At 44.7% G+C, this 23,825-nt stretch overlaps 1 protein-coding gene across 1 annotated transcript in view; it reads left to right on the forward strand.

Moving 5' to 3' along the window:
- MAP2K5 (mitogen-activated protein kinase kinase 5) overlaps positions 1–23,825 on the forward strand; it is a 109,195-nt gene that overhangs the window by 78,886 nt on the left and 6,484 nt on the right. Inside the window, exons 16-21 of the mRNA XM_083184380.1 lie at positions 48–119; positions 8,336–8,365; positions 18,785–18,811; positions 19,186–19,218; positions 21,175–21,236; positions 23,747–23,792. Of these exons, the coding sequence (XP_083040506.1) occupies positions 48–119; positions 8,336–8,365; positions 18,785–18,811; positions 19,186–19,218; positions 21,175–21,236; positions 23,747–23,792 (270 nt within the window). The remainder of the gene's footprint in view (positions 1–47; positions 120–8,335; positions 8,366–18,784; positions 18,812–19,185; positions 19,219–21,174; positions 21,237–23,746; positions 23,793–23,825) is intronic.

The raw sequence follows: 23,825 nt of genomic DNA on the forward strand, positions 1-23,825 counted from the left end.
GTCCCATTCTCCAACTACGCACATTAAAAGTATGACTTTATTTTTAGCCGGAACGGATTGCCGGCGAGCAATACGGAATTCACTCAGATGTTTGGAGCTTGGGAATCTCATTCATGGAGGTGAGAATCAGTGGATCTCTTGCATGCTTACAGCACACATACATGCGCATGCTTAGAGACGACCGAAATGTGAGACGCAAGCCTTTCTCATTAGCGCTTCATAACCCGTCTCAGTGTGAGGGTGGTACTGAGTGGGTAAATGGTATATACATCCTGCAGAGGGAACGGACGGAGCTCCGGATGGATGTAAAATAATAATTTCATATATTTTGAAACCCAATCCCTGGGGCGCTGACAGTGATGGTAATAGTAATAACTCTATTTATATACAGCTTGCCTTACCAAGGGAAGTCGCTGCTTCATTACCATGATGTAAAGGTAACGTTTTAAATAAGCAGAAGTCAAGCACAGGAATAAATAGAATCTGTGAGGAATGACGTGGTTGTACAGTAGGAGTACATGGGCAAGCCACGGCACCCCTGCACTCGATATGCTCTCACCACTGCGTTACAGACTGTGTATACTGGTACAGTTTGCAAGTGTAGTGCTTTAGTTACCTGGTCCATTATGCAATACCCCAGATGACAAGAGCCAGTAAGAGACAACACTTTGTGCTGAGCACCGTGTGTCAGTCTAAAATGTCCAATGCTTGAGAGGTAGGGCACTCTGATTTATTTTTGTACTTGACCACTCAAAACACTGAGGGGTTATTCAGAGGTGGATGCAGGGAAGTCATTGAGTGTAAGTGGCCAATGGTTTCCCTCTGCATGTGTCACAATGATTACTGAACAGATCCATGCATTTTCATAGGGGCATTTATGGGTGGTAACTGGGATGTGGAGCATGCTCAGTTGGGCATTTTGTGCCTGCTGTAAGGTTGGTGCACTGTCCAGTGGTGCAACCAATGGAGGGCTGACAAGTGTGCCTTTGTATGCACATTGGCGGATCCGGGCCACCGCAGGAAGACATCTCAATACGATGTTCATTGACTGCGGCATTGGCATAGTCAACAAAAAAAGCTGCTGCAAAATGGACTAAAAGGAATAATCCCAATAGAATGGTGAGGGCCAGCTAATAGTGGCTCATACCCAAGCGCATTGAAACACAGCCTGTTAAAAGCAAAGACCCTTGGATGAAGTGTCTTCTCAAAGTCTCCCTGCAGCATCAGTCAGATCCGTGCAGGCTGCAATGTGTAAAAAAAAATTTAAAAACGGCGTGGGGTCCCCCCCACGGTTGTAACCAGCACCAGGCTGAAAGAGCCGGGGTTGGTAATAAAAATTCAGGAAACCCGGCAAATAGGAGTTCCCTCCAGGACTTACCTGACCAGGCTGAAGCCTGGTGCTGTCCCCGGAGACCCTGGAGCGGTGGTCACCGGGCTGATTAAGTGTAAAAAAATAGAATAAACTATTGTTTAATTCTATGGAACTATGAGTCCCAGCAAGCCTCCCCCGCAAGCTGGGACTTGGAGAACCACAAGTCCCAGCATGCGGGGCATTAAAGGGCCTGCTGGCACTTGTAGTTCCACAGTCTGAAAAATAGTAAAACAAACACACACTGCCACATGAAAAATAAAACTTTAGTACATCCAAAGCCCATACATACTGATACTTACCTATCTTGATCCCGTCGGTAGGTCCCTGGGTCCTGGGCTCCATGGTCCAGGGTCCAGTGCCTTGGAGCCGAGAAAGTCGGCTCCTGATTGGCCGCTAGGCGGCCAGTAGAATCATTCGGAGGAGAGGCGCGGAAGATGAAACATCTTTGCTTCTCTCCTCAGTCCGTCTCGGGTACCGGACGGAATAGCCGGTGTTTGTTATATTCTGAAGACCTGGACTACGTCGGAACGAAGAGGACAGATCTTTGCCGGAGGACCTTGGTAAGTTGGATTTCCTTCCACAGGTACCCCTATGGATTTCATCGGATCCTGGACCCCAGACTCTGCAGCCCTGGAGCCCCGGACCCAGGAACCAAGGCACCGGACCCTGGACCATGGAGCCCTGGACCCCGGACCCAGGGACCTACCGACGGGATCAAGATAGGTAAGTATCAGTATGTATGGGCTTTGGATGTATTAAAGTTTTATTTTTCATGTGTCAGTGTGTGTTTATTTTACTATTTTTCATACTGTGGAACTACAAGTGCCAGCAGGCCCTTTAATGCCCCGCATGCTGGGACATGTGGTTCTCCAAGTCCCAGCTTGCGGGGGTTGCTTACTGGGACTCATAATTCCACAGTATTAAACAATAGTTTATTCTATTTTTTTACACTTAATCAGCTCGATGCCCAGGGTCATCGGGGACAGCACCAGGCTTCAGCCTGGACAGGTAAGTCCTGGAGGGGGGGGGCTTTATTGGGGGGGGGTCTTCACCCCAGGGCCCCTGGCCAGGCTGACTGGTCTCTAGGGTGAATGCTTTGGCCGGGGGGACTTGTAAAAAAGTCTCCCCCCCCGGCTGTGGCATTACCCTGCTGGCTGATTTGGCCTGGGGCTGGTTCTTAAAATACGGGGGACCCCTACTCATTTTGTCCCCCGTATTTTGGGAACCAGTCTCGGCCCTGGAGCTGGTTTAAAAAAAATCGGGGAACAACCTATTTGCCGGGTTTCCTGATTTGTTATTACCAGCCCAGGCTCTTTCAGCCTGGTGCTGGTGTCCGTCCCCCCCCCTCCCCCCCCCACAGCCGTTTCATTTATTTATTTTTCTATTTTTTACACACTGAAGCCTGCACGGATCTGACTGAGCTGTATATATACATGTATGGAGAGGATCTGCCTGTGCTGTATATAAGGAGAGTATCTGCCTGTGCTGTATGTAGGGAGAGGATCTGCCTGTGCTGTATGTAAGGAGAGGATCTGCCTGTGCTGTATATAAGGAGAGGATATGCCTGTGCTGTATATAAGGAGAGTATCTATCTGTGCTGTATATAAGGAGAGGATCTGTCTGTGTGGTATATAAGGAGAGGATCTGCCTGTGCTGTATATAAGGAGAGGATCTGCCTGTGCTGTATATAAGGAGAGGATCTGCCTGTGCTGTATATAAGGAGAGGATCTGTCTGTGTGGTATATAAGGAGAGGATCTGCCTGTGCTGTATATAAGGAGAGGATCTGCCTGTGCTGTATATAAGTAGAGGATATGCCTGTGCTGTATATAAGGATAGTATCTGCCTGTGCTGTATATAAGGAGAGGATCTGTCTGTGTGGTATATAAGGAGAGGATCTGCCTGTGCTGTATATAAGGAGAGGATCTGCCTGTGCTGTATGTAAGGAAAGGATCAGTTTGTGCTGTATATAAGTAGAGGATCTGTTTGTGCTGTATATAAGGAGAGGATCTGCCTGTACTGCGTATAAGGAGAGGATCTGCGTGTGCGGTATATTAGGAGAGGATCTGCCTGTGCTGTATATAAGGAGAGGATCTGCCTGTGCTGTATATAAGGAGAGGATCTGCCTGTACTGTATATAAGGAGAGGATCTGATTGTGCTGTGTATAAGGAGAGGATCTGCCTGTGCGGTATGTAAGGAGAGGATCTGATTGTGCTGTATATAAGGAGAGGATCTGCCTGTGCGGTATGTAAGGAGAGGATCTGCTTGTGCTGTATATAAGGAGAGGATCTGCCTGTGCTGTGTGTAAGGAGAGGATCTGCCTGTGCTGTATATAAGTAGAGGATATGCCTGTGCTGTATATAAGGATAGTATCTGCCTGTGCTGTATATAAGGAGAGGATCTGTCTGTGTGGTATATAAGGAGAGGATCTGCCTGTGCTGTATATAAGGAGAGGATCTGCCTGTGCTGTATATAAGGAGAGGATCTGCCTGTGCTGTGTATAAGGAGAGGATCTGCCTGTGCTGTGTATAAGGAGAGGATCTGCCTGTGCGGTATATAAGGAGAGGATCTGCCTGTGCTGTATATAAGGAGAGGATCTGCCTGTGCTGTATATAAGGAGAGGATCTGCCTGTGCTGTGTGTAAGGAGAGGATCTGCCTGTGCTGTATATAAGTAGAGGATATGCCTGTGCTGTATATAAGGATAGTATCTGCCTGTGCTGTATATAAGGAGAGGATCTGTCTGTGTGGTATATAAGGAGAGGATCTGCCTGTGCTGTATATAAGGAGAGGATCTGATTGTGCTGTGTATAAGGAGAGGATCTGCCTGTGCGGTATGTAAGGAGAGGATCTGATTGTGCTGTATATAAGGAGAGGATCTGCCTGTGCGGTATGTAAGGAGAGGATCTGCTTGTGCTGTATATAAGGAGAGGATCTGCCTGTGCTGTGTGTAAGGAGAGGATCTGCCTGTGCTGTATATAAGTAGAGGATATGCCTGTGCTGTATATAAGGATAGTATCTGCCTGTGCTGTATATAAGGAGAGGATCTGCCTGTGCTGTATATAAGGAGAGGATCTGCCTGTGCTGTATGTAAGGAAAGGATCAGCTTGTGCTGTATATAAGGAGAGGATCTGTTTGTGCTGTATATAAGGAGAGGATCTGCCTGTACTGCTTATAAGGAGAGGATCTGCGTGTGCGATATATTAGGAGAGGATCTGCCTGTGCTGTATATAAGGAGAGGATCTGCCTGTGCTGTATATAAGGATAGGATCTGCCTGTACTGTATATAAGGAGAGGATCTGATTGTGCTGTATATAAGGAGAGGATCTGCCTGTACTGTATATAAGGAGAGGATCTGATTGTGCTGTATATAAGGAGAGGATCTGCGTGTGCGGTATATAAGGAGAGGATCTGCCTGTGCTGTATATAAGGAGAGGATCTGCCTGTGCTGTATATAAGGAGAGGATCTGCCTGTGCTGTATATAAGGAGAGGATCTGCCTGTGCGGTATATAAGGAGAGGATCTGCCTGTGCTGTATATAAGGAGAGGATCTGCCTGTGCTGTGTATAAGGAGAGGATCTGCCTGTGCTGTGTATAAGGAGAGGATCTGCCTGTGCGGTATATAAGGAGAGGATCTGCCTGTGCTGTATATAAGGAGAGCATCTGCCTGTGCTGTATATAAGGAGAGGATCTGCCTGTGCTGTATATAAGGAGAGCATCTGCCTGTGCTGTATATATTGTATGAATAGGATCTGCCTGCGCGGTATATAGATACATGCATCCTAGTTTGCAGCTGGCACGGGTTTCTCCAAGGTCACCCATTAATAAGGCTCAATACTTCTCTGTTTGTAGTTTGTGCTTCTGCACATTTTCTACCCAAAGCCTAGTTGGCCAGTAATTAGTCTCTGGTTCCCGTTAGTGTGGATTTCATTTGCCTAGTGTTAACTAAAATTAGATGTTCTTATATTAATTAAACTGAATGTCAGTGACCGTGCTGAACCACACACTGCAATATTTCTGTGATGGACTAAGCAAAGTGCAGTCAGCCACTTAGGGGCAGAGCCACTGAATGACACTTGCTGACCCTGCTAGGTGTTACTTTTGGGGCAGTTTGGTTGCACAATTAACTAGCAGCACCTCTGGCTGTGAATTAATAGTTGCTTGCAGAATATCTCCCTCCTCTGTCACTAGTGCTGAGAATGCTGCGGCTGCCTTGAGGAGGGCTATCCATCACTCACTGACCAGAACTTCCGTAATTAGTGCATGTTCTGGCCCTGTGCTCCAGCGATTCAGAAGCTGCTGCTCAAGCCGCAGCCAAACTTTGCTGGAGTAAAACTCGGCGATGATTTATCCAGCCGCTGCACAGGGACGTGGAGTTGGGGGGCTGCAGGATGGCTGTGAAGTGTAAGCGAAGGTCCACTCAGGCCCGACTGGGACCTCCATGCATCAAACTCAGGCAGCCAATGCACACAGCTTGTGTGAGAGCTACAAGATAAATAAGGCAATTACAGCAACAACATTAGGTTACAGTGCGAGTGGGAGCAAGGCTTATTCCAGCAGGGTGGGCTGAGGGGAGCACGGCTTTCAACAAGAATTCATACAGTTTGGATACCAGAGGTCTCACATTGTAGAGCATGTTTTGCAATGACAGATTTAATATGAGATGCTTTATATATGTGATTTATTTCACTTATTTTCACTTATTTTTACTTCTCTCTTTGGCTGCTGCCACTAAATAAATATTTGGCCTGATTCAGATTTATATGAAACCCGTTGGTTAACTTACAAATCCGATTTTGGGGTGGGGGATGACTTTACATTGTCAGGACCTGTTTCCCCTTAGCTACGGTATGATTGAGCCACTGCGACAGCAGCGACCAGAATCCTTTTATAAAATGGCGACACGTCACCCCTGTTTAGCAGGCATGCTAAGCCCAGAGTAGGCGACATCGTGGGACGCAGAATTCCTGAACCTGCCAGAGTGGTTCCGATGACCACAGTAAGCTCCAGCTTCAGATGCAGCTGTGCAAAGGGGGTGATTCAGCTCACATGCTAGTGAGGGGATCCGGCAGGGTGCGGGCAGCCTTTACCTGCTCGCTAGGCTGCAAATATACGCAGCCTAGCAATCAGGTCTGAATCAGGCCCTTCATTTTTAAATGAGTGCAGCTTTCCCTTGGTGTTTTGCATAGATCCAGCTTTTTCTTAAGTAGCTTGGGCCTGTTATTTCTGTGGACCCTCAGGGGGAATCGTCATTTTAGGTTTTCTCTTTGGTGTTTTATCTAGAACCTTGCATTTAGTATAAGTAGCCCATGCCAGTCAGCTTTACAGTACCGCAACCTTTTAAATAAAGAATATACACCTGCAATGTACTACCGCATTCATTTCTGCTTCTGTCTTTACTTGTTATACCCCCTATTCTCCACCACAGATACCAGGTTGTAGTGTTTGCCCACCTTATTTTCCAAACCTGATGTGTACTTCTGTAGCTGTAACCTATGATGTGCCATTCTCCTTGCACAGATCACCTACGCTGTGCGCCCTACACCCTGTCCTGACCTGTAGTAATTCTGTTTTCCGTCACTTGTCATTGGCTGTGTCCTGCCACAGGGTCAGGGCACCGTCTCCTCCATCAGTCTGTGTTCCTGGCTCTGGTGCCCCTCCACAGGGGTCACAGCCTCTGCTCGCTGCCAGCTAATAGTGTTATACATTAAACATGGAGCTTCCATGGCCCCTCTCTCTGTTCTTGCTTTGTTCTAAACCCCCAGACACACTCTGCAGTTGCAGCCTGTACACATCAGATTACATTCATTTGTAATTCCTTCACTTGCTCTCTCGGCCCCATTCACAGTTACTATGCCACTGCCCCCTGCAATCGCTCACTCAGTGAACTGTTGCAGCTTCATGAGAGAAGCACAGCTGAGTTACCTGCCCTGCGCGTGCTGTGATTAACCCCCTGCTTCCCGGGGGCTGTGCTCTGTGTGTCTATATTATACATGGAGCACGGCTCCCTGACGTCACCAACCCTCAGTAATGCTCTAGCAATTAGAGCCTTCTGGTACGACGTCCGTGTATAGCAAACAACCACTATGAACCACTAACCTTGTCGTTGACTGCTCAGATTCAAGTATTTAAACCAGTAGAGTTAATTAAGAAATTTCAGTGCAGTTCGTAAGCAAATTGCTTCCCCCCTGTATCCTTTGCCCAGTTATAAAGCACCCCTCATCTCTGATTGCTGAATGACCCTCCCTGAAACACACAGGCAAAATTAAGAAGGCCATAAAGGCTTCATTAAATCTGAAACACATTTCATACACTGCGATGTCTGCAGGCTGTGTCTGGAGAATGTTATACTGTGCTCTCCACAAAACCTCATTTCCAACACTTTGCCAATTATGACTCTGAAAATTAATAATTAAAGAGAAGAAACAAGATGAGTAAAAAGAGCAAGGTGGAATCTGAGTTACCAGAACGCTTGTCTGAAATACCCACACTGCACTGCGCCACTGGTTACTTTTGGACTATATGACAAACTTACCTAGAAGTTCATCTATTGCTGCCCGCTGCTGGATTTTACTATGAAAAACAACAAGTAATTATGGATTTTGGAATAGGACCAATGTAAAAAGTGCCAAAAAGTAGACTCAGCGCAGGGGGTCAGAAAAGCCTTGGCAGCGAAGGGGTTAAAATTTGAAAGGGCTAATGACTAAGTTGTTTCTTGGGTGATATTCGTTATCACGAAGACCCAATAGTTAGTATGTACAAAGTATATAATTCTGTAAATGGAGACCAGCATGCTTGGTTATATTACAAATTACCACAATTTAAAAAAAATAGATCTTGTTACAATACCACAACAACATACCTCTGTTCTGGATTTGTGACTGTAATCCCAGTGCTGAGCATTGTCTGTCTACATCTGTCTACAATGTTTATCTTATTTCTTTGTCTTTTTCCCATGTTTTGCAGCTAGCACTTGGAAATTTCCCCTACCCACAGGTAAGATGTACTCTTATGCTTATATGCTTCAGGAGCATCTGTAGGTATACTTAACGCCAAACAACAACTCCTGCTCTTTCTTTGTCAGCAAAGTAGATATAATACAACATACATCCTGCCCTTGAGGAACTATTAACCAAAACTATTACCCTATCTCACCCCCTAATACCTTCACCCTCACCCTTAATCCTAATACCCTAACACTAATACATTCACCCTCACCCTTAATCATAATACTCTAACACTAATACACTAACCCTTTATCTTAATACCCTAACCCCCCCCCCACCCACACTTAATCCTAATACCCTAACACTAATCACTTCAACCTCACCTCTGTGCCCGGGCAATGAGTATCTGTCCACCCCCTAATACCCTAATCCTTACCCTTAATCTATTAATTAGATATCCTATGTTAATATGTTAACACTAATACTTGCACCTTTAATCCTAATACACTGAGACTAATATCTTCATCCTCACCCTTAAGAAGAAAGTATTTTATATAAATAAAATTATTATTATTCCTAACCCCAAACACTAATGGGTATATTTGCTAACGATAAATTTTAATGTATGGCAGAATTATCTTTATCGATGTTGGGCTTCCAGGGCTAAAACACGCATTTGCTAAATGTGTAGTTTAGCCCTGGAAGCCCAATATTAGGGATGCGAATCCTGGGATTGGTGGGATTTCGGGCATTTTTGGGCACAATTTCAATCCCTCAAATTTTGGGATTGAAATACGCATTTCATCCATTACTGCCAGGCAGCGGTGAGCACAACCGGCTCCCGTGCTGCCCAGAAAACATGCTGTGCGGCTGAGCAGCGTGATGTTAGAGGTCACACTATAGCGCTGCATCCATCGGTCCCCGCACGCCCTCTCCTAACGGGATGCACTAAACAAAAAATGCGGTAAAAACCCAGTTTCTGGGGTTTTTACTACATTTTAATATGCAGTAAAGCCCCACCACCGGGGCTGTGCCACAAGGGGTTACATCCGCGTTACATCATAGAAAGAAAAATACATGTGACCTTATTAAATGGTATTACACCATACAACACTCTTCATGTCTTTTGGGGCCTCATACATCTTTGGAGTAAATTTATTTCATCCCATTGGACGAGACCATATGATTTGGTATTCCATACATTGGTAACCTTGTGATCTGTACTAAGGCGGAAAAGAGGATTGTTGCCCCCTTAAGAGGGATGTGTGGTATTTATCAATATCCATATATCTTATACTGAAAAAAATTGGAGAAGAGGACCCCCCTCCATAAGAAAGGGGCATACTGTCACATTTAGCAAGCGCCAGTAGAGGACACATTCATTTATTTCTATGTATTTTGTTATTATGTGGTACCAGGTTCACCATTTTACTGCCAGGCAGCTTTTAGCGCATTCGTATATAGATTCTCATCCATTTCTGTTGTAACCCCATAGAAGTCTATGGGCTTCCTTTTGCGCCCCACACTGCCAGACCCCTCGCTGCTGTCTGTGCAGCATCCTGCTGTGCTGCCCGGACCAGTTACCTCCTCCTCCCTGCACCTCTGCACCGCTTCCGGAGATCCGCAGGGGGCCCGCTCGCACATCGCTGGGCGCAATACAATAATAATGCGATAATAATTGCATACGTTAGTGTATATGCGATTATTATCTATGCGGTAGCCGACGATGTGCGGCAGAGAGGGGCTGCGAAGGTTACTGCATCCCTCCCATGGACTGTCATTTTAAAAAATTTATTTCTAAAAATACTGTTGTCCGGCATATATTATTTGCCATGGCACGTGTGTATTTTTTAAATAATAATAATGAATTGTTGAAGTTCACATTAAATGCATCTACCAGTAAAGGAAAGACAGACAGTATTATGTACATACCCCTGCGGCTTACCACTGCATGAAGATAATACTGGGGCAAGCTACTCAGCAATATATCTAGATAGGTCCCTATAGATGTTAAATATTATAATCTAAGTTAATAGGACTTTAGTAAAACTGTAGGTCCGGCAGTTTAATAGAATATTGAGTAAGCCCTATAACAAACTTTGATACTAATAAATACAAAGCACGGGCTTGTTACGTATCTCTTGTGTCTGGATAAGAACGTGTTAACAGTTTTGGCATTGGCCTCTGTGAACTTGCACCTGGCAGTGCTGTGACTCCGGTCCTCATGCAGTACCAGATGAGTCTGGCCACTGAGCACCTATCCGAGGATCCCACAACCTGGGAAAATCACATGCTGTTGGTGAGTGAACACACTGGCATCTGCTCCACGCCCCAGGCCCTGCATGGTAATTTATAGGAAGGGACGGCAGACCTCCTCGGGCAGTTATTAACAGACTATTATAATGCTAATAGAGGGATCTCACCCTGAAACACTGTTAGAATACCATTGTAGTGCCTAAGCGTTTAGGGCTGCATGATGGGGTGGACTGTGTTTAAAAGCGTACGTTCCCATTATCCTTCAGTAAGTGTCTGACCAGGACGTGTTCTGGGTATGGGGACAAGGATAGTCACATGTTAGTGTATTGGTGTGACATATTTAAATCCACATGAAGCGTATATTTGCACCTTTCATATGTTGTATGGGGTAGTGGCCCTAGACTGCACACCCTAATTACATGTAATAAGAGGGGCAAAATTACAGACTTACCCACCACTTCCAGGTAACCTCATATAGGGTACGTCCCTAACTCCTGGACATTATAGGGGTTCAAGTCTAGGGCACGGGACACCCCCAAGTCAGCCCAAAGGCACCACACTAGCAAAGGATAGGAAATGAAGTGTTAAATAGTGTTAGGTAAGTGAGAGTGGCTGCTGTATATTAGGATATTATATTAGTGTGACAGCGGTGACCATGTGTGAAAAATTTGACATCGTTAAAAAACAAACAAAGGGCGGTATCCAATTACCAGCAATCGGTGATCATAGGGGTTGTTCTATTAGCCCTGTTAAACCGGCATTAGCAAGAAAAAAACAAAAGTTTTTTGCTACCGATGCTTTATAGGGTTCTTTGGATGCTCTCCAATGTATAAAGTGCAAAAATAAATGTTACATTGCAGTGCCATGAAGCAGTCCAGTCAGAGCAATTCAGGGGACCCCAAGTCCCGAAACTCCGCACACAACTGACATATTCTAGTCAGATTTGGATGAGAAATTGGGTGAAACGTGGCCACGTCGGTGCTTGACATCTGATCTGATGTGCCGTCCCATGCGCATTGGATTGGAGTTGGAGACACGGACAGCCTCCCGGCAGCAGGGAATGGCATCTTTTAGGATATATCCCAGGCAAAAGGACCTCATTCGAAATATTGCATGTGATCCTTCTGCCCGGGAAGCTCCCAGTCTGTTCAAGGAAATTCCTGTGCGACTTCTCCCTCTGAGAAGTCACATACGTGTATTTGGGGGAACCTAATGAATACAGTACGCCATATTTTTCATTCCACTTTAATTTCCACTTCCCCCACTGTGACCATTTATTTATAGACTTCTAGAGCTTTGTTTACAAAGCACTTCTGATCGTGGTTATACCCAATGTTTAAAAGGGCAATCCATTTACTAGCAAGACAAGACTAGTAAAAGCATTGCCGTTTTAAATATCTGGCGTACAGAAAAATGTGACATTGTTGTGTCAAGTAGCGTCACTAAGTTGGCTTCACCTAGTCCTACCTGGGATCCTGCCAGCCTAACATAGCGTGGGTTTCTTTCCCCTATTGCTGTTTGTGTTTCCCTGTATTTCGCCTCCGTGAATGAGAAGCCAGTCCATGCTGTCCACCACACGTTTATCACATCTATGTTTTGTTTGTCTCCCCTGCCGCTGTTTTACTCTGACTATTTATAGGAAATCTACAGCAAAGCGATAATCGGCAGCATCACCGTCTGTCATAAATAGGCCCTAATGAGTCCTATTATTTACCGGTTTCAGAGCAGGGATATATATATTGTTAGGTTTAAGCCCGGGCATACTGCACAGCACAAGCACGTCACATACAGAGACTATTGTTATTTAAAGGACATGAAGGAAGTGTATTTTTAAGAATAAGAAACGCGTTTGGCTCCATTCCTGAAATCAGCAAGTAAATGAAATGAATACACCCCAGAGAGGAGCTGATCAGATATGTGAGTGGATATTGCCTGTTACTGCCGAGCTGCCTGTGTTTTCACACCCCATTAATTCATTACTTCTATCCTTTCATCTCCAAATTTCATTTTTCTTTTACATTTTTTTTTCCTATCCCCTTTTCAAAAAGGATGGAAGCCCCCTCCTCATTCCACCTGCCCCCTGCTGCTGCCTCAGTCTTCTCTGCGCTGTTAATTTTCCTGACTCCATATGGAGGAACAGAGGTTTCACCTGCAGGCTGTATGAGACTTTGCAGCATGTCCCCAGGCCAGAGCTGTGAGATTTCCCGGTGCCCAAGTCTGCCAGGCGCCCTCAGTGGCACAGTACAAATAACAAATTGGATGCATCTACAAGACTCTCGTAAAGTGTATTTATTGAGCTCCTCTTGGTTTCCAAACACCAATTGTAGACTTATTCAGGCATCAGCAATAACCATGCCGAAACTGTGGCAGCAGTAGATAGGCTGTTCTATTATTAATGTCTGTTCAGCGTAATACACTATTGTATACTTACCTTTACGCTATTAGTGAGGGAGGTTGGAGTGTTCCATCGGGGCAAAGTCACTTTTTGAAGGTATAAGCAATGCATAGGTTTCCATTGGAAGAGGCTGTAGGTCTGACCCACTGGTTTATATCACCTCTTTCCTCTTACCTCTTTCTTGCAACTTAAGTGTCCGTTGGTCTAGGCTTTTTTTTTGCTTCACCATCTGTACGTGAACGGCGATATAACATTTTTTAGCCAATCCAAATTTTCTGTATATTTCCAGCACAACAGAGTATTTCAGTAGAATAGTATATTTGTCTTGTGGGAGGCAGCGGCTTGTCCATTTGTGTGAAAGTGTTAAATTGGGGCTTAATTGTATGTAACGGGCAGTGTCACGATGAGGCGTCCGGACTTGAGGTAAGCAGGAAGCCTCAGACTGAGAGTTTAATTATGGAAGGAGCAGGCTCTTTGTTATTATGACACATATAATCTGTGGACCGTTTGCTCTGTCTCAAGGTGACGTTCTTTCTGGAAAACATGGATGGTCTTTCATTGCAGGATTGTGAATTGGTCTCGGGGGCCTAGCATGGGTTTACATCTTATCATGGGTTCCCGGAGGGTACGCTCTCACCCTGGCGGGGGCTTTAGGGAGGTCTCTCCAGGCATAGCCTCTGATCAGAACACACACTAATTTCAACCCAGCCCCATGTTGTGATTAATTTGCATTCTTTGTCAGAAGTTAATGGAGTTTTTTATGACTGCTTCTGAAGAGCTGATCTGCTGTTTATACACTTACCAGCGGAAATCCTCGCCCTCCCCCGCACTGATTGATGGAGGCGCTCTCTGTTATTCCAAACGGCTTTTTAAGCTGTTTTTAAGAATTATTTGAATAAAATGCTGGCGTGCATTGTGTCAGGGGGGAGAATGGAAGATTATCTGATGAACAAGATAGAAGAGACAGATAAAAGAACTCAGTGGGAAGAGGAATGATCAAAAGACGTAAAGATATGTGACATAGAAATGGGAGTAGAGCTATTTGTACATCTGGTAGAACATTCATTTAGAGGATGGCCATGAATAATACAAAAATTGTCCTGACACACATACATACATACACACACACACACACACACACACACATATATATAATTAGCAGTTTTTATATAGTTTGCACATATCCACAGGGAATATTTTGTCCAGTCACACCAGTGCCTGCCCCAGTGAGCTTACAATCCTACCACATGTACACGCGCACACGTTCATGCTGGGGTTAATTATGTCAGAGGAGACAATTAACCTTTCAGTATATTTTGGATATATCTTATATATCTTTCAGCGACTGAGTGGGGATGAATAGAGAGCACTAATTAATATTGGACATGTTCCAAATCCCTTATTTGTGGCGAATTAGACTTTTGGTACAGTTTAAAAATTATATTGTAAGGTGCAAAAAGCACCACTGTTCAAGTGTGGTATCTGCACAGTGGGCCATTTCCTTGACACCTATCCTGTGTTGAAATTCTGCTTTGAAGATGTACCCCTGGTGAAGTCTCTTAAAAGAGACAAAACGCGTTGGGTTTTATATGGAAAGACACATTACTGTGGGCCCGGTCTCTCTCTTTTGCAAGAGTTCTGGGAAATCTGTGTCAGACCCACTTTTGGGTCTATGATTAAGCTGAAGATAATATTGTTATTAAAATATAGGTTTTAATAAAGAATCTGTCAAATAGATTTCTTTAGGATACTTATTGGTAGATTATAATTATTTAACTTACAAGTTATTGGTGTTTGATGTTATCATGATGTAGGATTATTATGTTGTTGTACACAGCAATTATTTTAATGTAAAAAATAGGAGGGATTATTAAGTAAGCCTTCAAAGGGGTAATTAGATATTTAACCAAATGACTGTGATATTGCTTCATCTTTGGTCTTGAATCTAGTACTACGTATAGGCCCGTTTCACACGCTCCGGCTCCTGCCGGGCGGCGAAACCCCGCACGGCCAAGAAGCCGTGCCGCACTCAGGAGTTTAGAATGGTGGGGATGACCACAGCCCAGCAGCCATCCCTTCCAGTGGTGACAGCCTGCTGCAACTGGGCGGCCAGGCCATGGCCGTTCCCTGAGAATGGACACAATCGTGTCCATTATTAACTACTGTGCACGGCACGGTTTTTGTCCGTGTCGGCTTTTGTAGCCCGGCAGGAGCCGGAGGGTCTGAAAGGGGCCATAGCCAGAATGCCCTGGCAGATTGATCAGAACCAGACTGTCCAGTGATGAAGGTGGCACGGGTACCCACATTGGCTTACTGGACATATTTTCCTACATTAAGATGCTATCTTTTTGGCTTCCTCCTGTGCTTCTTAGTTCTGTCTTTATAGCATCTGGTCATTTGTTCATTTCCATTGCCCTGGGGCATAACACAGCTGAGCTGATCTCACTGCATTGGATATATTCACATACATGCAGCAGATTGTTATTGTATTGCACTGGCAGCGAAAATGAACAACTTTAATGATATCAAGACCTGAATGATGATGAAAAATCTATAGGTACTCATAATTGTCCAGTATTATAAATGATGATAAATATTGTGGCAATTGTCTTACAGGGTTCATTTGCATGAGTGTTAGATGTATTTGCAAAGGACCTTACTGTCAATAATATATTAACATGATTGTCAGAGCAGACCAGTGAGGCCAGGACTATCGTATAAAGTTTTACTACCCTTAATAATTATAGGAAACACGATTTAGGTTTGGGTGAGTAATTTTTCTGTGCAGGGAAAATACTGACTGCTTTATTTTTACACTGCAATATAGATCTCATTCAGGGTTGCCAGATCATCCCTTTAATAAGCCCAACATATAAATTACACAGGTTCTTGATTGCTCATCAAATGTAATGACAGTTGGATTGGTTGGGAGGTGACAGAGTTCATACCAACTGTCATTACATTCAATGAGCAGTCAAGAACCTGTGTAACTTATACAGTATGTTGGGCTTATTAAAGGGATGATCTGGCACCCCTGATCTCAATTTGAAGTAAAACCCCACCCAAATCTAATTTTCTGCACAAGTTACATCTGCCACCCCCCATTGCATTGAACATGGTTTTGTCCATTTGAGAAGGAATTTGCCATTTCGAGTGACTAGAATAAGGGCCTATGTGTATCCTGCACATATATTTCACAGCACTTTACAGAGAATACTTGGCCAAACACATCAGGCCCTGCCCTAGAGGAGTTTACAATTGACTATATATTACCTACAATATGTACACGCACAAATACACATTAGGGTTGGGAGTCTATTAAGCTACCAGTATATTTTTGGATCTATGGTTACAAACTCCACACAGTTAGGGCCATGCTGGGAATCAAACCCACTGTGAGGAAGTAATGCTAACCATTACACCATCTGTGCTGCCAAAATGTACAGGTCTGTGGTCAAAGTGCTAATTATTTATATAGCGCACACATATTCCTCAGTGCTTTACAGTGAACACTTGAAAATTCGCATCAGTCCCTGCCCCAGTGGAGCTTACAATCTATATTTCCTACCACATGTACACTCACGGGCAGACATTCCAGGGTTAATTTTTGTTGGAAGCCAAATAACCTACCAGTATATATTTGGATTGTGGGAGGAAACCCACACAAGCATGGGGAGAATATACAAACTCTGCACAGTTAGGGCCATGGTAGGAATCGAACCCATGACCACAGTGCTGTGAGGCAGTAATGCTAACCATTACACCATCCGTACTGCCCTTCTGTGGCATCTTCTTCCTAATACTTTTCAAAATCTAATTGAGAAAACATTTTGTTGATTAACGTTCCTGTAATGATAAATAGATGAGTTGTTCCTTTGTAAGCATTTATTAAGCCAAAAAATGACCAGTGAAACCAGAACTGCATTTTCGTTCCCACGTTGAGTTACTGGTTTTGTTATTTTCTTGTTAAGACTTCTATGACCAGAATGTAGTTATCCAAGTCTATACCTGTGCGGATGTTTGTATGTGCTCTGTAAAGTGCTGCAGTATATGTATGTGCAATACAAATATCTGTTATTTAAATTACAATCCAGTCATTTCAGAAAGTGCCATACAGGAGCCAGTCTTGTTTGAGAGCCAGGAAAAGTGCCCAATTATACCACATATGGAAGGCATATTACACTAGGGGGGGCGGGTCAGACCTGCCTGGTGAGTCCGAATTCACTCCACTGGCCGATGTTTGGGGTTTGCGCATGTGGATGTGAAAACCCCGGATCGGACACCTTCATCAAGGTTTCACACTCGCCCGAGCGTTCACTCAGTAGTAGACGGGAAGGGGGGGGGGGCGTGATGTCACATGATGTCCCAAATTCATCAGGAAGCGTGCCCTAGAAAAGTCAGTCCAGGCTGACTTTTCTGTACGTACAGTGGAAAAATCAGTCGATGGTGAGCGACCATCGGATGATTTATCCACTTTGCGGCCGCATACGAGTAGGTGTGTAACCGTACACATCCCCTCACATGCTGCTGCGGAGCTTCGCTCGGGGAGGGGGGTGTTTACCTGCAGTGAATATTTGTTCAACATGCAAAAAAAATGGCCTCCTCCAGTCTGGCAATGGGTAGAATTACCATAGTGCATAGGTCCTCAGGAGCCTCACACAGTGCATGTTTTGCAGGTCTCCTCACAGAATCGCAGGTGAAGTAATTAGCTCCACCTGTTAAAATGTGTGAGTAACGAGTGCACCTGTGCATCTGCCGGGTGACCTGGAAAATGGGTCCTGAGGGCCGAGTTTGAGAACCACTGCCATAGTGTATTTATGTACCTTTTATATATTTACTCCATAATATGAGCACATATCCGTCAGCTGCCACATTTCCTTCAGTTCTTCTACTTAGAGATGTTTGATGATTTTTCATTATTATCATCATCTTCGTTTTTTTTTTAAATTCGGTCCATTGCCAGCAACGCTTATGTCATCCATTATCGCACAGTTTAGTTGCTATTTTATTTTCCAGCTTCAAAAAGCTTTGAAAATGCCATTGCTAAATGTCCGTTTAGCCTAATGAGGACCGATGACAATCTTTAGCGACTGACCACCCCGTTCACCTATTTCCGATCTGTCCTCTGCAAAAAGCCGTCTCCTCTGGCAGCCTCGGCCCTTCGCTCCACACACCAGATCCCTGTCCCATTACAGAGATATAATTAAAGTTTGTGTCTCCCAGCCAGAAATTAGGCAGGGGTGACACGCCAGGCCAGCCCTGGCAGGCGGCCAGAAATTCTCATTTCTGACGATGATTTAATTTCAATTTTAAATAAATTGTTTTTTAATTTAAAAAGAGCGAGTTTCCTCACATTAGCGATGATTGCCACATTAAGCTCTGCGCTCACGATGGAGCCGCATAAAACATTATTTATACACCGAGCGGAAACGGCTTTGCCTCTGAAATGGATTATGGTTTTTTTTTTTCCCTCCCTCTTCTAATATAACCTGGAGGATACTAAAAAGTGTTTGTGGTAAATTAGCATTCTGCCGACTTTCACCCATAAATGAGAGAAGAGCTATTAACACTTGTGTATTTTCATTATGTAAATTGTGTTAACACATGCCCACAAATTGCCACCAGCAAGACAATCATTTTCTCCCAGTGATCATAATGTGTCCTAGTGAGATGTTTTGATTATGACATGCTAATTACATATTGCCTTTTTCCCCTCTGCTCCCAGCTTTATGTATTTTCCTCTCCTCTTTCTATTCTTTCCGTACGGGTTTATTTATTGTATTTTTATGTAATATTTTTATCTCCCTTACTCCCCAGATTCAGAAAAACCATGGGTCTTTAATGGTGAGTGTTATGAGTCCAAGCGGGAGGAAGGGGGGGTATGGGGTGGGGGCGAGCGGAGAAAACCGAGGGGGGGTGGTGGAAAAATTCACTTTTCTCTTTTCCTGATGGCTGATTCCTCCTGCATGCTCCACTGCCTTGTTTTAAACTTTGCAAATTGCATTTTCAAGAAAAAGCAAACATTTAACTGCCTGTATTAGATTAGGTACCATTAGAAATAATAGCAATGCCACAACATCAATGTTTTATAAGAGCTCTCTGCTGTTGATTAATCTTGCTATTTTTATTGCACTAATGGTGTGGGTTTTTTGTGTCTCTTATGACTTTACAGTAGAAATATTGCATATAGGTTAATACTCGTCTCTCTCTCTCTGTAGCCGTTCCAGATATTGCAATGCATCGTTGATGAGGTGAGTCTCAGACTTATGTGCTTTTGCTCCTAAAGTCATTCCTAATGGAGTGGAAAGCTTATATTTTGTTTCCTAATGAAGCACAATGGACGACACCCTCTGAGAGAGTTCATTGTCAAGGCTTGGAGCTGTTTAACATGGTTTGGCCTATGCCCCCCCCCCCTCCTCCCCACTGAAGCCCCCATAACCCATCTCTTCCAGAGAGCTTTGCGGACATATCCTAGCTGGGGTAACAGGCCCCGTCGACTGGGCCGGCGAATATTAATCAGGGCTCAGCCCTGCCTGCTGGGGCTCTGCGGAGAGTGGGATCTCCATATGGTGGTGGTGTAATTGAATGGAGCAATGTAGTGTTACATGTGTAGAAGGAATGGGGCTGTCAGTAGCATGTATTGGAGAGGGAGACAGGTGCATGTGACTACAGATTTGATTTATATTTTTAGATATGCAAAACATTATGCAACATTCATTAATTCTTACAGCCTATGTGCCCAAATTCCAGTATGTCTCTGCATGGCATAGCTGAGCAGCCCAGCTCACTGCTCCAGGACCCATTGGTTACACAAGTGCTCCATGCTCTGTCAGCTATGTAGATGTGGTAGAACATTGCAGGTTCAGTGAATGTACCACATATCCCGGAGTCTTTTAGCATCCCATACCGTGTCCTGGGCTCATTGGAACTAAGCAGTGCTACGGTTTCCCAGCTGATATGTGAAGTACGTTGTGGGCTGGCATTCGCCCACTAATGTCACCGATCCTGTGTTCCATTTCTGCAGAGGAAATTCGTGGGCTCGTATTGTTCCCTGACTGTGCCGGATGAACCATGTTCTGTTAATGTGGGAAACAAAACTGTTAATAAGGGTTCCCACTAATTGTCCCTCTTGTAATTACAGCACTTGTTTCACTGATAATTGAGCCACAACAATTATCTGTATGTTTAGTAATCAGATGGCAGGGGGATGTTACCCCAGTGATTGGCATATGCTCGAGATTGTGTTGTCTTATACGTACTGTGGCCGGTTTTATATGTGTGGACACGTGGCTGGGAGTGGTGGGTCATCAGTGTGTGTGTGTGTGTGTGTGTGTGGCCTGCGCACGACATCTGCACAATTTCCAATATGTGTTCAATGAGCCGTTCTTTCATGTTTTGTGTCAGATATCACAATGAATGTTACAGATCACAGCGATGTATGCTTAATCCACAGTTTAGTTCGTGTACATGTCCTTGTCTTCATGTCATTGTCATATGAACATCACACCATATATAGGGGCATACAAGGTTCAAAAGTCATCTCCTGTCCCCAAATCCTTCATTTTTTTCTTCCTAATAAAGTATTTTGTTCTGTGCTGATAATCCCGCTCTGTCATTGGGTGCCAGAGTCTGGAATGAGTTCTACCCTGCTCGCAAATCTAAGTCAGTCTGCGGCGTTCGGGTCCAAGAACTGGGCGGGCGGCTGACAACCGGATTACTTTTATACACATTGGACCTTATTCTTATTCTATTGTGCAGCTTTGCACCCCCCCCCCCCACACACACACACACACACACACACACACCGAATATCTCTGCACGCATGCTAATGGTTGTTTTGCATATACATCCATTCACAGTCGTCAACCATCGAATGATTTTGCAAGCGCTTGAAGACCTAAGACACCTCTGTGACCCACGTCACGGGCACATTTACATGGGAACGCCCAGCATCTTCATGGGAACGCCCATGAAACGCCGGCGTTCCCATGGGTGCGACCACTTGCCGCCGCTGCTGCCCCCCACTAGGGACAGCTCACACCAAGTATTTGCACATGCGCAGACTCTAAACATCGCTCCCCCCATGCGAATCAGAATAACCCCCATTGTACTGTACATGTACACAGAGCAGTGGGGGCATAGGATAGATAGATTTTGCACAGTGATTGTACAACACTAATGATCCCATTGTACTTTTTGTGTTTAAGGACTCTCCGGTTCTTCCTGTGGGCGAATTTTCAGAGTCTTTTGTACATTTCATCACTCAGTGGTAAGCGTCTTGCAGAGGGACAGTCCTAATGTCAGTGTAAAAGCATTATTTACCTCAATGTGTCTTTTATTCTCTCATCTGTGTCTCTAGCTAGTGTGGTCGTCGTACATCATTGTGTGGTGTGGATATTTCATATAATAGTAATAGCGGTTACTGACAGGCAGTCTATTGGAAGCCTCAATATGACATTACCCAATAGCTTCTCCCCATGGAATTCTGCCCTGTTAAAGCCACATTAGCCACATGTGCAGCCTCCAGCCTGCAAAATACTGTATATTATGTATTACTTTATTTGTCCTGTACTTTTCTAACTTCGTCTGGTGTAGTAAATAACTTCTGGTGGTATACACGCACACCGGTCCGTAAATCATGGCTAGGGAAGCCAATCCCGGGGAATTTTTTTCAATCCCGGTATTCGGGATTGAAAAATGCTCAATCCCGGGATTGGCTTTCCTAATAGACTGCCCCACAATCACTTACATTTTCAGGGGTTCCTGGGTGGGGGGACGGGTCGTCAATGACGCTGGGTGCGTACTGGCTGGGTGGGCGGGTGGATGCGCTGGCTGGCTGGCTGGGTAGGCACACTGGCTGGGTGGGCGGGTAGGCACACTGGCTGGGCGGGCAGGCAGGTAGGCACACTGGCTGGGCGGGCGCGCTGGCTGGCTGGGCGGTGTGGCATCACAATGCCGGGCACGACCTCTTCCTGCGCAGCGTGACCTCTGATCTCACGCTGAGAGGTCACGCTGCGCAGTGCTGCTGGCAGAAGTCGGGCAGCGTCTGAGCGAAATCCCGGGATTGAAAACTCCAATCCCGGGATTGAAATCCCAGTGTTTTGGGGGCCAAATCCCGGGATCCCGCCGATCCCAATCCCGGGATTGGCCACCCTAATCATGGCAAATTGCTGAATTTAGCATACCACAGATTTTGCGCATGCGCAGTCGCAAACAATCGGTCCCCCATGCAAACACGTGGGGGAACAATTGAATTAGAATAACCCCCATTGTTAGGAGCAAATAAAAAAGCAGGAGGGGTATGCACCTTGGTATAACCATGCTGCACTGCATGTTTGGCAGATCTAAACTGTGCAGAGAGATTGGGTAGAAGTTAATTCTAAATTGTAAGCAAAGCTGCCCTTCATTTGTGGGATACATGCAAAAGCATCTAGCATTTTCCATGCATGCAATAAATGCCCCCTTTGCATTGCAGCATGGTTTGATTCATATTGCTCCTTGTTTGTTCATTTTTTATTGGATGCTAATTCTGAATCAAGCCCATTATCTCCCATTTCCTTTTAAAGAGCAATTTAATATATGCAATGTTGAATTCAAAAGCTTGGGATTGGTAGCAATATCTTCTGGTTGATTCTGCAACAGAGATGACCAGAAACGTCACCTGCAACTGCAGGAGCTCACAATCGAGCAATCACACTCAACAATATGCCGGATTTCTTGTTCCCGTTTTGCTCAGAAATGGCAAATCCAGCTAACATCAATGCATGTCTGCTTAACGGGAGCTCGCCAATTGTCCAGATATTCTATCCGAGTCCCTTTTGGCCTGGACCATGCGTACGTGGCTGTATACACGTTATACGATCTAATGAATTAATTATACCTCATTCCATACTTCATCAGGCTGCGTCTACACATTGCCTTCGGACAGGACGCAGTTGAACAGGATCCTGTTTAGCAGGATGCAGCATGCTTTTTTATGTAAGTCTTGAGTAAGCATCCTTCTAAACAGCTCCTGTTCGACTACATCCTGCTAAAAGGCAATGTGTAGACGCAGCCATAGACTTACATGTGCAGTCTCCATCCTGCCAAACAGGTCCCTTTAAACGGGACCTGTCAAAAGGTAATGTGTGGACGCAGCCTTACACTGAACAGCCGGTCATACAGTATTGTCTGATTAACTGTTTAGCATGGGCAGCCAGGCATGTTGCATGTGACTTGCGGGAGCGTGCAATTGTGCACACACACACACACACACACACACTAGACTATGTAAATGATTTGTCATTCCAATATGGCAAATCATCCCAAGATCATTCTAGTGTGTACCACGTGGTTTAAGTTGCTTTCAAAAAGTCTAGTTTTGAACCTCTAGAGTAATTGTTTCTGCCTGTTTAGAAGCTTCCCTGATTGCAGTTACACTCTTTGTTGACTTTCTTAAATCATTATCAGGGCTGTGGTATGAATGCAGTAGGGTAAAAATCACTCATCTCCGCACATGTATTGTAAACCAGGGATGGGGAACCTTCAGTCCTCCAGCATGCCCTGCTACAGTTTTACTATTTAGCCATGCTAAAACTGTTGCAGGGCATGCTGGGATATGTAGTTAACAACAGCTGGAGGGCCAAAGGTTCCCCATCCCTGTTATAAACTGATGAAGGTAAAACACAATATAGGCTGAAGGACTGAAGTATTGAGTGTAATCTGTGACTTATCTTGCTGCTCTGTATAGTCCAGTCTCTATCAGTATATCTATACATACACTTGTTTTCTGTTTCACAGTATGAGAAAGCTACCGAAGGAGAGACCTGCACCAGAAGAGCTAATGGTGAGGCCTGGGGCACAACCACCATGAGATTGT

Source organism: Crinia signifera, chromosome 4 (assembly GCF_055691185.1).
Source record: "Crinia signifera chromosome 4, ASM5569118v1, whole genome shotgun sequence".
Classification (NCBI taxonomy): Eukaryota; Metazoa; Chordata; class Amphibia; order Anura; family Myobatrachidae; genus Crinia; species Crinia signifera.